The sequence below is a fragment of the Microtus ochrogaster genome, unplaced genomic scaffold (genome assembly GCF_000317375.1).
Source record: "Microtus ochrogaster isolate Prairie Vole_2 unplaced genomic scaffold, MicOch1.0 UNK24, whole genome shotgun sequence".
NCBI lineage: Eukaryota > Metazoa > Chordata > Mammalia > Rodentia > Cricetidae > Microtus > Microtus ochrogaster.
Genome location: NW_004949122.1, coordinates 386,554 through 402,068, shown reverse-complemented (window position 1 = coordinate 402,068; position 15,515 = coordinate 386,554). Strand labels below are relative to the sequence as shown.

The 15,515-nt window shown below is 39.6% G+C and overlaps 1 protein-coding gene across 1 annotated transcript in view; it reads left to right on the top strand.

Moving 5' to 3' along the window:
- Positions 1 to 15,515, top strand: part of Hmcn1 (hemicentin 1) — a 199,000-nt gene that overhangs the window by 45,371 nt on the left and 138,114 nt on the right. The window contains exons 17-20 of the mRNA XM_026789592.1: positions 531 to 682; positions 1,924 to 2,047; positions 5,323 to 5,498; positions 13,960 to 14,056. Coding sequence (XP_026645393.1) covers positions 531 to 682; positions 1,924 to 2,047; positions 5,323 to 5,498; positions 13,960 to 14,056 — 549 coding nt within the window. The remainder of the gene's footprint in view (positions 1 to 530; positions 683 to 1,923; positions 2,048 to 5,322; positions 5,499 to 13,959; positions 14,057 to 15,515) is intronic.

Sequence of the window (15,515 nt, the reverse complement as noted above, 5' to 3'; positions counted from 1 at the left end):
CAGATAAAACCAATATCCTGAATTTGGGTGAAAAAGCCTGATGTGGTAACAACCCATTTGTTAGCTCAGCACTCCTATACCAAGATGGGTGTTAGAGATAGGAGGGTTGTTCTGAAGTTCAAGGGCCACTGAGCATGGAGTACACAGCCTGGCAGAAGCAAGAGAGACCTTGCCTCAACAAGGTAGAAGGAGAAAACAGAGCTCCCCAGAATTGGCATTTGACCTCCACATATGCGCTGTGACACATACACAATGATGATGATAATAATAATAATACATTTAAATAAACTATAACACTAAAAACTAACTTCTTACACCAAATAACATCCTTCCTACCCTCAGTTTGTCTGTCAAATTGGGGAACTGATACTTGCTCTATATCCCTCACAGAAATACTGTGATTAGATTTCAAATAATATGTGAAACACTTGGCCAAAACAAATAAGGAAAAAATTTAATCTATTAAAAATTATTATGGAAATGACATCTGGTTTTCATTATCCTCTGGTGATAACATACTTTTTTTTCAGTGCCTCCTTCCATCTCAGGTAGCAGTTCCATGGTGGAGGTGGTGGTGAACAATCTAGCAAGGTTAGAATGTGAAGCCAGGGGCATCCCTGCCCCGAGTCTGACCTGGTTGAAAGATGGGAGCCCTGTCTCTAGCTTTGCTAATGGAATACAGGTATTTTTTATGTTGTTTTAATAGCTAAGATGCACAACATAAGATACTCAAACCCATGAAGCTGTTGAAAAGATTTGGAGAACAAGACTTAGCAAATGGTATATTCAAAAAGAGTGCGTGCACAAGCATCCAGAAATGCCTGTCACAGATACATACTCACAACTTTATATATAAGCATAGTATCTAAGAGTTCCCATCCCTCACTGGTGGGTAAGTTAAACCCTTTACATAGCTGTCTTTCTTGCCGATGCCTGTTTCTTCTTTTGGCATATGGAATACCCATCAACAAAAAACACAGGAAATTTCTGGTAGGATTTTGTTTAAATGGAAATATTGAATCTGTGAGCCACATGAAGCATATGTGTGTCCATTAAAAACGTCAAAGAATAAAGTAGAGAAGATCATAATGGAAATACTATGAAAAATGAAATCTGATAATCTGAGCCTCTGAAAATTTTAAAGGCACTCCATTGACTTAAAAAAATGCAGAAGCACCCTGGGCTTCAAGTCAGAGAAGCATGGACACAGAGTTTCATTTCGTCCTTTTTTGTAGATGTTATATTTTTGGATTTTTTGTTTGTTTGGTTTGGTTTTGGGTTTTTTTTTCAAATTGAAGCTTTGTGACAACTGTGCAATGAGTAAGTCTCTCAACCCCTTTCCTTTTAGGATGATATAAAGCAATAAAAGAGTATTTAATTGGCAAATATATACTTTGCTTTAGATTTAATACTATTTCAGACTTCATAGTCTACAGGCTAGTATAAACAATACATTAATACACTCTGAGGAGCCACAATTCTGTATGACTTGTTTTATTCCAATATTTTATTATTGCAGTGATCTGAAGCTGAACTCAAAATATCTCTAATTGGTGCTCATGTTGATATAAAATTTGACCTATTTTGCCCAACACAGAATGTAGTTCTGACAGTCTACTTTTTAATTTAGAAGTTTGGAATTAATAACCATAAAAGACACAAAGCTCATATCAATATAAAAAATTGCTGTATCTGTGGGATCATAGTATGATAATGAGTGTGACTAATTATTTTAGTTGATACTGTTGTGATGCCTTAACTATTTTATCCAAGAAAATTTCGGAGAATGACCTCTTTTTATTCCTTCTTCTCTTGGGTATGCTTTGTCATGCTCTCCTCTATGAAAATTTGTATAAATGATAAAAAGAATACACCTACTATTCTCGTGGGTATATTGGTCAACTGGCTTGTTTTTATTGATAGGTTCTCTCTGGGGGTCGCATCTTAGCATTGACCAGTGCACAAATGAGTGACACAGGAAAGTACACCTGCGTGGCAGTGAACGCTGCTGGGGAGAAACAAAGGGACATTGACCTCAGAGTATATGGTGAGACAAGCTGGCTGTGTGCTGAAAGAGATGTTAAGGGAGATTGTTGACAAGAAGGAGAAATAGATTTGGCTAAATTAGTTCAAATCAAGTTCTATTTCTGCTTTATATTTGAGTTTGATTCATTTTAATTCTTTTATGTTCCTAGATATTAGGGCTGGGAAGAAGATTTGGGGCATAAAAGTACTTGTGTAAGCATGAGAAGTTAAGCTTAACTCTCTGAACCTGTGTAAAAGGCTGCATGGTCTTATATGCTTATAACCCAAGCGTTGGAGGCTAGAAACAGGGAGCTAGCTCCCAGGAGCTCTTCGGCCAGCTAGGCTAGCCAACCAGAGAGCTCAGGTTCAATGAGAGACCTGTCTCCAGGGAATTAGTAGAGAGTGATAGAGACACCTGACACTCTGTTCTGGCTTCTGTGCTCACATACGTATAACCCAGACACATATAACCACACACATGGCTTATTTACATATACCCCAGACACATATAACAACACACATGGTTTATATGCATATACCCCAGACAGATATAACAACACACACGGCTTGTATGCATATACCCCAGACACATATAACAACACACAATGCATACTCACAAAAACAAAATTTTAATTTTTATGTCTACATCACCATAGAGTTTTCTATAAAGCATTCAGAAGACCATGACGACACCTAGCAGCTCTACAACTAAGGAAACGTAATTTAACTAGAGTCGATGTCTGTTGAAAAAACTCTCTTTATATCTTCGACTCAACACCATGTTTCATTGCTTTTAACTATATTTCTAAAACCTATTTTGTTATCAGCTCAATATCCTTGAGTCGTGGGCTATTTGAGAAATAAAACTTAAGCTAAATATAAATTCAAGTAAAATTCATGATTTTCTGTGCTCACAATGCAGTTAGATGATTGAGAAGGAGATAATATTTGATTCTATCTCAGAATAATCCCCCGCCCCCTGCACGAATAAAGCTAGGACTTTACTGGTCCCAGTTCAGAGATGGTATTTGTCATTCTACATCGTGGCGTACCTTGATGTTTAAACCAGCCATAAAGAAAGCATGCCCTTTTAACATTCTTTTTTTGCCACTGAAATGCATAGGTGTAATACAACATAAATCTCAAAAATAAATTTCTATTAAAACATGTGCGATTATGATTAGAAAAACCTCAAGTAGCTGAAGAGATGGCCCAGTTTCTAAGAGCATGGAGTAGAGAAACAGAGTCTTTTTGCAGAGAACCAGAGTTCAGGTTCCCCCAGACACCTGCAATCATGTGCATATATTCCTACACAGACACACATGCGTAAACATAACTAAAAATAATAAAGCAAAACACTTTAAAAAGTAAAAGGGATTCAAACTGAGTCTAACAAGAGCTACAGTCTTCCTGTCCCACCAAGTCTTCCTCACAGCGGATAACCACTCTCAGCATCGTTTCAGTGATTTTAGGTATCACCAAACTAAATAATATGCTCCTTTCTTTCTATCTCATTTTCTCATTGAAGAGGATGAGGAAATGATGTCACATGTCATTCCCTTTTAACATTCTACAGAAAACCCAAGACAAACTTACATAGTCATGATAATTTTTATCCAGCAAGGCCAAACTTAATTTAAAATTTGATCAAGCTCTAGAACTGACCATTATATACAGATTCCTGTCAAAGCTTATGAATGTGTCTGTTTTCATGGGGTCTTACAGTGCCATTAAATGTATCTATTTGCTACTTCACGGTATTCTTGATTTTAAACAGATTGTCCATACGTCTTTACCCAAGTGTGTTGCCTCTAAAACTCAATCCCACTGTTTTCTGGTCCTAGAGGTGGCCTTCAGCCCATTGTGTGTGCTCACTTTGTGTGATGCTCAGTGAGAGGAATATCACAGATCCCTGCACAGGGGTCGCCCCAGGCTGCTCCGGGAGGTGTTTTTCCCCTTGACAGTCCATTCATTCATGGTTTGTTCCAGCCATGTGTTCTGTGCACCTAGAGATGACACACAGATGTACCCCTTATTTCCCAAATCTTTCTTTTCAAAGTAATCTGGTAGCAGAGAACTCCGATGGCCACAGACACAGAATGTTGGTAGTCAGTCTGCTACATCGATCATCACTCTACCTGATGCTGGGGTACTGACCCAGTAACAGTCAGCTTTAGGCTGTAATAATATTCTTTAGTACCAAAATCTTTTTTCTACCAAATCCCTGTAGGACCCTGATGAATATAGGCAGATTAATTTTTTTCCTATGACCTCAAAATCCAAACCCAACAAAAACCAACTATGGACATAGTCCCGAGTGTTTAAGGAATTTAGTGAGAGTTCCCAAAGGAAATTCTCCCCTATGCTCTTGCAGGGTGGCCCCTTTGTAGCAGTCCTGGTTTCATTTGTCATTTTTCTTTTCTGAATATAGACATATACAGGCCTGAATGATTCCTTGGGGAGGTATGGAGCCTCCTCTTGACAGAGCGGCACCTAGACCACACGAGAGAAGTTATTTCCAGCACACTCAAGGGAAGGGGATTCTTTCAGGTTCTGTCTGAACACATGTTAGCACCTGACAAGTCTTAGAGCCAGGAGAGTCTAGCTTTGATCCCATTGAAATTTCAGCAATTATGAATATGCTGTACAGCTGGTCACTGCTTTAGCCTCTTCTCTATCACATGAGTTTCCCAACACAGCCTTTCCGGCCATATAAAGTCAGTGTGGTACAAAAGAGAACTCTAGATGGCAATCAGTAAGCACTCAGCTTTGCCACCAGCCATAGTATTCTGTCTAAACTCTTACCCATCACCTAGTTTTCATTTTTACACTGTGAAGTTGGGCATTGGAAGGGAAATCATTACATTCTCTTCCTGATACTTTGAAAGATGTTGCCTTGATGACTATGAAACTTATTTCCTTTGCAAAAGATGCAGATTAAGTATTTAAATACTATTTTCATTATTGTTTCAAAAATATTTCATGGGTGATTTGTTGTTTGAAACCCCTGAGGAAAACAACATAACTGGTGAGAACTTTGAGTTGCAAAATCTCTTTAAAATGAAAGATGAGTGAGTAGACTCTCTGGTTCTCACAAACGTATTAATCGGTCAGTTAACATTGACTGAATAAAATAAAGCGGGTAGCATATACAAGAATGGTTGTACTCTTCTATTAAAAGGAAAAAGACAAAACAAAAATATAGTTCCCCAGTATGTATCTTGTATCTTGATGATTAATGGACATTAGTAGTATGCTGGCCTTTTTTATTATTTTTATACTTGGTTTTTCATGTAGTTCCACCCAATATTATGGGAGAAGAACAGAATGCCTCTGTCCTCATTAGCCAAGCTGTGGAGTTAATCTGTCAGAGCGATGCTGTGCCCCCACCTACTCTGCTGTGGCTAAAGGATGGCCGCCCTTTGTTGAGGAAACCAGGCGTCAGTATCTCTGAAGATGGAAGTGTGCTAAAGGTAAGGCTGTAGACTCATCTCAAGTTCCCGAGCACATGGTTTCAGTGTGACATCTGTAAATTTGCTGATCTTTTACAAATGTTCTAATGGCATCTAATAAAATTCTAGGAACTCTTTATTAACTACATTTTATGCTAATGCAATTTAAATATTTAATCGTCCATTCATCTTTAGCCATAAGCTATCTCAAAAGCATACCTTCAGAAACTGTTATAAAAATACTTTAAGGAATTCCTTACATATTCAACCAATCAGCAACAACCCACTTTAGGTGCTCTGCATAAGGCTATGAAAATTAGGACACATCTCATATTTTCAATATTTTGTAATCTTACATAAATCCATGAAGAGTTAAACGTCACTTCATCCCAGATATGCATAGCTACTATAAGTTTGAACTGATGACTAAGTGGGTGGTACAGCGTATTTGGAGAGGGATAGCAAAAAGTGAGGCTCTGCTTACATTGAAAAAGGTTAGGACACAACATAGCTTTATAGCTCAGAAGGGAACAAAAGTCCTGATTAAGGAAAGCAGCTACGTTAGATTGGAGTTCTCCTCAGAGATGGAGAATTTCACAAAGTGAATGTTTGAAATAATGTTGATAGAAAGTTCCTCCAAGTGAAATCGAGCTGGCATTGGAGAGAGCACAAGGATTAGGCTGAAGGAACCCAAGGCTCTGAACATTCATAACTTCATTGTGTGCTTGTAAAATTCTGCTAATAACCCAATGGGGAAAATGAAAGAATAGCTAAACAATATATCCAGTTTCACACAGTCATAGATTGAAATAGAACACAGTGATTATAATTTGGAAACCTATGTTACTAGCTACGTATGGCTTCCTGATTGAGGAATACTTAGGAGGGCAATGAGTGTCTGCCACATGGGAAAGGCAGCCATCTAAAAAGATTTCCCAAGGGAGATGAAAGCACCAGGATGAATAGGACAGCATGAAGGTTTATGCTAAAGAAAAGGGCTGTGAAGATGGGAACCATGACACTGCAATAATGGAGCCGGTAATGGAGAAAGGAAAAGAAAGACCAGACTTACTACCAAAACAAAGAACAAATAATCCGGTTAAAAAAATGGGGTACAGACCTAAACAGGGAACTCTTAACAGAGGAATCTAAGATGGCTTAAAGACACTTAAGGAAATGTTCATCATCCTAAGACATCAGGGAAATGCAAATCAAAACAACTCTGAGATTCCATCTTACACCTGGAATGGCCAAGATCAAAAACATCGATGACAACTTATGCTAGAGAGGTTGTGGGGTAAAGGGAACACTTCTGCATTGTTGGTGGGAATGCAAACTGGTACAGCCCCTTTGAATATCAGTAAGACGATTTCTTAGAAATTAGGAAACAACCTTCCTTAGGACCCAGAAATATCACTTTTAGGTATATATCCAAAGGATGCTCAATCGTGCCACAAGACATGTGCTCAACTATGTTCATAGCAGTATTGTTTGTCATAGCCAGAACCTGGAAACAACCTAAATGCCCCTCAACTGAAGAATGGATAAGGAAAATGTGGTACATTTACAGAACAGAGTACTGCACAGCAGAAAAAAAAATAATGACATCTTGAAATTTGCAGGCAAATGGATGGATCTAGAAAACATCATATTGATTGAGGTAACCCAGACCCAGAATGTCAAATATCATATGTACTCACTTATAAGTGGCTTTTAGACATAAAGCAAAGAAAACCAGCCTACAATCCACAATCCCAGAGAACCTAGACAACAATGAGGACCCTAAGAGAGACATACATGGATTTAATCTACATGGGAAGTAGAAAAAGACAAGATCTCCTGAGTAAATTGGGAGCATGGGGACAATGGGAGAGGGTTGAACGGAAGGGGAGAGGAAGGGAGGGGAACAGAGAAAAAATGTATAGCTCAATAAAATCAATAAAGAAGAAGAAAGACCAGAACCACTAACAAAACAAAGATGGATAAGGCAACTGAGCTATAAATGCAAAAAGGAGTGGGTAATGTACATGCACAGAGGATGAATCTATTCTTCTAGAAAGCACCTGGCAAAATCTCAAAGCTTAGATATGGCTAAATGACAGAGGGAGGCATTTACATGAACATAAATTTCCATGGGTGTAGGTGTTCCTTTCTTTAGGTAATGGTGAATAAATCCTTAGATCTGATCTCTTTCATGAACCCATGCCAGACACCCTGGGATGTACAAGTCCCCTTGGCAGAAGTAAAGAGAAGACCCATACAATGAAACATTCAACAGAACCCAACCCTCACTCGTTAGTTAATACTATCTTAAGAACATACCCAGCATTTTTCTCACACTTATTTGACTAAATTAAATAATGGAATTTTAGCATTTTATTTGCTAAGCGTATATGATGCACTCCATTAAATATTCATCTCTGCTTTCCAATCTACCAACCTCTCTACTCCAAAAACTTTTTCTGAGCTCTACACTGTATTAGTTACCTTTTCCTTACTGTGAATACATAACTTGACAGAACAACCTAAGTTTATTTTTAAAAAAAAGATGTAGGTACATCATTTTAATATTTCAGCCTGTCATGACATAGAGGGCATAATACATGTCGCTGGATTATGTAACAGAGGTTGTGAAGAATCAGAGAGAAATTGAGCCGCCTAGGGCCAGGTATTGCCTTCGAGTGCACACTCACAGTGAAATGCTTCATCCTGAGACACAGACACATCCCAACACAGATTCCACAACCGTCCATGCAAGCACTGGGAACTGGTGAGAACACATTCAGAAAGGAGCTTGACCTCAAAAAGCTCTTGTCTATCGTATGGTGCAAAATGTATTCAGTCCAACTTCAAGTCCACCAATCTGAGATTCCAAAACTGTTCACGTTTTGGAAGTCCAAAATCCAAAATCTCTTCTGAAGAGAATGCAGTCTTCTGGCAGAGAGCATTCCATTATTTTGTTTTATTTTTCGAGACAGGATTTCTCAGTGTAGTCTTGGTGCCTGTCCTGGAACTCGCAACTCACAACGATCTGCCTGCCTCTGCCTCCCAAGTGCTGGGATTAAAGGCGTGTGCCACTACTGCCCGGCTTTTTCATCATTTTTTTAAAGTGATATACTTTCAAATTTATGACAAGGAATAAACAGTCTAATTCTAAAAAAGAAGAATGGAGATATAAGAAAAGATAGGGCAAAATAAGAATAAAATTCAGGAGAGAAAAAGCATTGACTCCTGTGGTTCCATGCCAAACATCTGGGGTATATGGCTTCCATGACACGAGCTCCAGAGGGCTTAGGAAACCCCACCCTTGTTAATTACAGCCTCATGGGCTAGATACAATCACTACCTGCAGGATTCCTCAGTATGCTCTTGGCACATCCAGCATCCTGTATCTATTGCAATGCTGGCTTCAATCCCATAGCGTCTTGCAGTACTCTGGAAAGGGCCTTCTCCAGGAAATCTAAGCTTGCTACACATTGCCTGACCTCCCAGTCTTTTCTCAAAATCTTTGGTGCAAACTTTTTTGACTCCATAATTCATACCTTCTGCATGCCTGCCAAACTAAACCCAAATGGACAACACCAAGTTCTACCAAGTCCTACCTTGGACCATGGCTGCAGCAGCATTTTAGTGCCTGGCTTGAACCTGGGAAAGCATTTCCTCAGACAACTTGTTAGGGTAAAGTGCTGTCTTTCTGAAGGAAAATCTTTCAAAGAGTTTATAGTTTTATACACTAAAACCTTTGTGCTGTGAAATAATCCTTCTGTATACTGTGAATATGTATTACTCTGATTGGTTAATAAAGAACTGACTGACTGATAGCCAGGCAGGAAATGTAGGCGGGACAACCACGCTAAGGATGCTGGGATGAAGAAGGGTGGGATCAGAGGAGATGCCAGCAGACAAAGAGGAAGCAGGACATGTAGAAAATGGGATAATAAGCCATGAGCAGCGTGACAGAGAGCCAAATAAGAAATATGGGTTAATTTAAAATGTAAGAGTTAGCTAGTAGCCACTTTGAGCTATCAGCTGAGCATTTACAATTAATATTAAGTTTCTGAGTGTTTATTCAAGGGGGGCCGCTAGCACAAGAAAACTCCACTTATACCTTTGATTGTGGATTCTTATTAATTTCTGAAATGACCTCAAGGAACACTTTGTATTACCCCAATACAAATTGCTTGTTTTCTTTTTAGAGGTACTGACATGTTTAGCAAGGATGGCTACTTTGTCCTCAGTTTTCTAAGGGATTGCGCTGCTTTTCTGGCTAGATCAGTGGTTCTCAACCTTCCTAGTGTAGCAACACAGTAATACAGCTCCTCGTGTTGTGGCAATTCCCAAACATAAAATTCTTTTCATTGCTAGTCCATAAACATAATTTTACTATTGTTATGAATCATAATGTAAATATCTGTTTTTTCTGATGGTCCTTGGCCAAGCCTGCTAAAGGGTCGTCTGACACCAAAGGGGTTGTCACTCACAGATTAAGAACTGCTGGGCCAGCCTGTACATGTGTTGAAATAAGAGCGGTGGAGCTGCGTCCCCCGCACCCGGCCGCCCACATGGCTAGCTTAGCTTATGCCCCGAAATAATTACACGGAAACTGTATTCTTTTAATCACTGCCTGACCCATTAGTTCCAGCCTCTTATTGGCTAGCTCTTACATATTGATCTAACCCATTTCTATTATTCTATGTAGTCCACAAGCTGGCTTACCAGGAATGATCTTAACCTGCATCTGTCTGGCGTGGGAGAACCATGGCGACTCACTGACTCAGCTTCTTTCTCCCAGCATCCTGTTCTGTTTTCTCCGCCTACCTAAGGGTTGGCCTATGAAATGGGCCTAGGCAGTTTCTTTATTAATAAGAAATCATTCCTACATCATTTCCCCTTTTTCTGTTTAAACAAAAAAAGGAAGGCTTTAACTTTAACATAGCAAAATTACAAATAACAAAACAGTTATCAAGCAAGAATTACAGTTACAATATTTATATCTATTTTATCTTTTATCATAACAATGGAAAACTATAACTACCTATCCATTCTTTAACTCCATCAAAGACCCCAGAAGGACATAATATTACCTAAGCAAATAAGAAATAAATGACAGAGACATCTCGCAGCCTGGACAGTCACCCAAAGTTCCTCTGTACCGTTGGGGCATCCATCTTTGGCCTACAGGCCCATAGTATACAGCAGACATTTTCATCAAGCAGGAAAGTCCCAAAGACAGTTTAGTCACTTTCTGCTGTGTCCTGTAGAATGTCTCGCAGACTCTCATGAATCAGGAACCCCGAAAGACCATCTCACCTTTTGGCAAGTTTAGCAGTCCTCTCTCTGTGGGTTTTCTGTGTCCAGTTTATGCAACAGTCCAGGCAAGAACAGTTTCTTGCCCAAATGGCTATCAACGTCCATAAGGATCCTCTTTGATGCCCATCTTCTTTCTGAAGTAGATTGATGCTGTCAGGAGCAGACATGTCTCATTGTCATGAATAACCCTAATTTATTAAAACATTTAAAATGCCATATTTTGCAGTCTTTGAAAGATATGAAGAATGCCTATCTAACTGAAATATGTCTCGATATATATATAGAAAATCTAACTAACATGACTACAAACTTGACTATTATTAATGATTGTCCATTAACAACCTATATACATTACATTTTTAAATGAACTACACAATCACAACACCTTATTCAAGATCAGAAATACATATACATATAACAAAATTGACCTTAAAATCCATACCAATGCAAATTATTTATACCTATATCATTCCTACATCATACATGTTCATGTCTTTCTGTGCCAGTCCTTGCTGCTAATTCTTACTGTAAACTGGATTAAGAGCAGCCAGCACTTACCACGCCATAGGTGCCAGTGATATGGCTCAGGAGGTATGGCACGTGCCACCAAGACTGTCCAACTGAGTCCAGTCCCTAATCCCACTTTCCCACTTGGTGGAAGGAGAGAACCAACTTCCCCACTCAAGGTGTTCTCCTACACACACACACACACACACACACACACACACACACACTATAAAGAAATAAATATTTAAAAAAACCTAAACCATTCCACAGCCTGAGCGCTCTGCTATTTTGTCATTTCTTTTGCTGAGGTTATTAGTCCATTACTTTTTCATTTGGCCTCACCCAAATTGTCAAAATATAAGCAAGGTGGAAACACATTTTCTGACGAAATATAACACAAATAGGCTCCAGTCCAGTTCCCAGTGCTGCACTGATTCCCATCTTCAGTGACCTAAGTACAGTCCTTACTGCCTGCCTTTCTCCTAGTGTTCTAGTCTTTCAAGATCCCAGCAGACTTAAGCATGACAATTGTATTTACAGGATTCAAGTCTTCTCTGCTTACATCTCCAATCTTTTCCAAATTTCTCGTAATATCCAGTTCTAAAGGCCTAAGACCCTTATGGTCACATTTAGTCACAACAATGAACCCATTTCTTTGTGATTTACTGTGTTACCGTTACCATGACCGCAATGCTGCTCAGAAACAGTTTACAGGCTTAAAGGTTTATTTCAGCTGTGGCGTCAGAGGGTCTCAGTCTTTCTCATCATGGCAAGGAAGGAACATCTGGCAGGCACAGGGTGCTAGAGGCTGTTCACAAAAAGTACAGAAGCAGGGAGAAAATGGGGAAACAGAGATGGAACTCAACCTTCAAGGTCTGTTCCTAGTGACTGACCAGCTCTGTCCCCTCTGTGGGCTCCACAGCCTCTCAGAATAGTGCCGTGGATTGAGAAGCACATATTCATAGCATAAGTAAAATTGAGCGGGGACACACAAAATTCAAACTGTAATGTAAGGCCCATGCTTACTTATTTTATTTTCTAAGAATGGGTAGGTTGCCACCAGTTGTGTGATTTTTGGTCACATAGAGCCAAGAAATGAACTTAAGTTCCTCTGTCCTTAAAATGAGAAGGTTTGGTGTCAAGTACCTCTTCAGTATTCCACCTAACTCCGGTTTGGCTTTAGTTGATTGACATGTTTATTTACTGTGTGCCCTGGCTGAGCCAAATACTCTTGTCAATTACAGGAATTCCCATCATACTTCCTCTTTTGGAGTCCTTAGAATCTTTGGTGGCGAGCTTTTTTTTAAAAAAAAATAATAATTTATTTTATTTAACTTTATTTTATGTGCATGGGTGTGAAGTGTCAGATCCCTTGCAATTGGATTTTCAGACAGTTGTGAGCTGCCATGTGGGTGCTAGGAATTGAACCCGGGTCCTCTGGAAGAGCAGTCAGTGCTCTTAACCACTGAGTCATCTCTCCAGCCCCCAGTGGCGAGCTTATATGCAAGTAACAATTCAGTGTGTAGTATCTCTGATCTTGTGTAATTTTGCCTTGTTTATTAATTTATTTTTATATTCTTCATATGCTCACTAAAATATATGCTCAGAAACTGTAATTATATGATGCCTTGGATCTGTTTACATCTCCAACCGAATACAAGATTTGTGTGGGTTTGTAGAGAGGTATCAATACTTTAGAGCATTGTTGATCTTCCAGAAGACCTGGGGATGGATTCTAAGCACCAATAGGGTACCTCACAGCCATTTATACTTCAGTTCCAGGGGATCGGACACTCTGTTCTGGCCTCTGCCGATACCAGGCACACATGTAATTTACATACACATGTGCAGGGAAAGCACTATTATAAATAAAATAAATAAATCTAGACATTTTTAAAGATTTAAATTATCCGCTGAGTAATGCAAAGTTATAGTGAATGAGTGCTGATTCATGCTGCATATACATGTATGAAAATATTTTACTAAAACTCAATTATCTACTAACTACTGAACTGGATAATGGTTAAGACTAAGACTAATTGAATTTAATTTTTTGACTTAAAGAAGCTTACAGATCCAGTATAGAAGGAATATATATAATAAACCAGTCACAACCTTATTAAGTTACATTCTGAATTCATAAGGATCATACAGTGAAAAGCTGAATGACTTTATCAAAAAGTGATATTGTTTTGTGATTATTGTTTTTGCTATTTTATCTGAATTTTCTTTAGAAGATCTTTGTATTGTTTAAAAACCAGTATGAACTGGGTTAAGACAGAATGTGGTGTAGATGAATATTTTTAAGTTTTGGTAAATGTTGAATCTGGGTGGTGGGCATTCATTTTTATACTTTATCCACTTCTATATGTTTAGAAATGTACAGAATAAAAATAAAATAAGAGACAATGCTGTGCATTAATATACAACCCTAGTTCAAGCTGAGTGTGGTGGCTCCTGCCAATAATTAATCCCAGCACTAGAGAGGCTGAGAAAGAAGAACTGATGTGATTCTCAGGCCTTCTTGAATAATGGCCTAGCGAATTCTAGGCTGCAGAGTGAGTATTTGTCTCAAAATAGAAGAAGAAAAAAAAGGAGGGCGAAAAAGAAGGGTTGGGAAGGTTGTTGCTGGTTTCCAAGCATAACTCTCATTTTTTTATTTCAGATTGAAGATGCTCAGGTCCAAGACACTGGTCGTTACACCTGCGAAGCGACCAATGTAGCTGGGAGAACTGAGAAAAACTACAATGTTAACATCTGGGGTAAGTATAAGGAACATTTGTCAAACAAAGCAGCCAGCCTATGGTTTGCTTTTACTGACTGTGTCAGTTTTTAAAGGGGCATCCATCCATCATGCTGCGCAGATGGACACAAGCAGTTTCCCAAGTAGCAGCTCAAGGCACTGATGCAAATGCATAACAGATGGACGGATGCCCTGTGCCCAAACATATCGTCATTGCGACTTCAGTGTGGCATGACTTTCTCTCCTGTCCAGCATCCCTGTGGCTCTTACAGCCAGGCTTGTACTGATTGGACTTCCTCCAGAACTAGTGGTGCTTTGTCCAGCGAGAGTACATTTGAAAGGCCATGGTATACTTGCAAATTGTGTTCACGCCCTGTAAGGCAGCAGAGACTGCCATGCTAATTCAGAAGCTATTACCACTTGAAACATTTACCATTTGCTAGTAAGGTAATACACAATACCTTGGCTGTGGCTATCTATTAATTGTTTTTAAAATTCTCCCACCTCCAACATTTTATCATTATTTTATTTATTTTTTCTTTATTTTTTTGTTTATTTTTTTTTAGTTGTTGAAAAAAAAATTTCCGCCTCCTCCCCATTTCCCATTTCCCATTTCCCATTTCCCTCCCCCTCCTCCCACACATTGCCCCCTCCTCTCCCTCTCTCCCCCTCCCCCCCACTCCATTCTCCCTCCCTCTTGAGAATGAAGAGCAGTCCAGATTCCCTGCCCTGGGGGAAGTCCAAGGTCCTCCCACTTCTATCCAGGTCCAGTAGGGTGAGCATCCAAACAGGCTAGGCTCCCACAAAGCCAGTTCATGTATTAGGATCAAAACCTAGTGCCATTGTCCTTGGCTTCTCATCAGCCTTCATTGTCCGTCATGTTCAGAAAGTTCGGTTTCATCCCATGCTTATTCAGTCCCAGTCCCGCTGGCCTTGGTGAGCTCCCAATAGATCAGTTCCACTGTCACAGTGGGTGGGTGCATCCCTCGTGGTCCTGACTTTCTTGCTCATGTTCTCCCTCCCTTCTGCTCCTCATTTGGATCTTAAGAGCTCAGTCCGGTGTTCCTATTTGGGTCTCTCTATCTCTATCTCGATCCATCGCCAGATGAAGGTCCTAAGGTGATATGCAAGATATTCATCAGTATGGCTATAGGATAGGGTCATTTCAGGTTCCCTCTCCTCAGTTGCCCAAGGTACTATCTGGGGACATCTCCCTGGACACCTGTGAGCCCCTCTAGAGTCAAGTCTCTTGCCAACCCTAAGGTGGCTCCCTTAATTAGGATATATATTTCTCTGCTCCCATGTCCACCCTTCCTTTATCCCAACCATCCCATCCTCCCAAGCTCCCCCAATCCTCCCCTTCTCACGTTTCTCACCCCAATTCCCCTTAGCCCCATGCCACCTCACCCCCAAGTTCCCAGTTTTTGCCCGGCAATCTTGTCTACTTCCCATATCCAGGCAGATGACTATATGTTTTT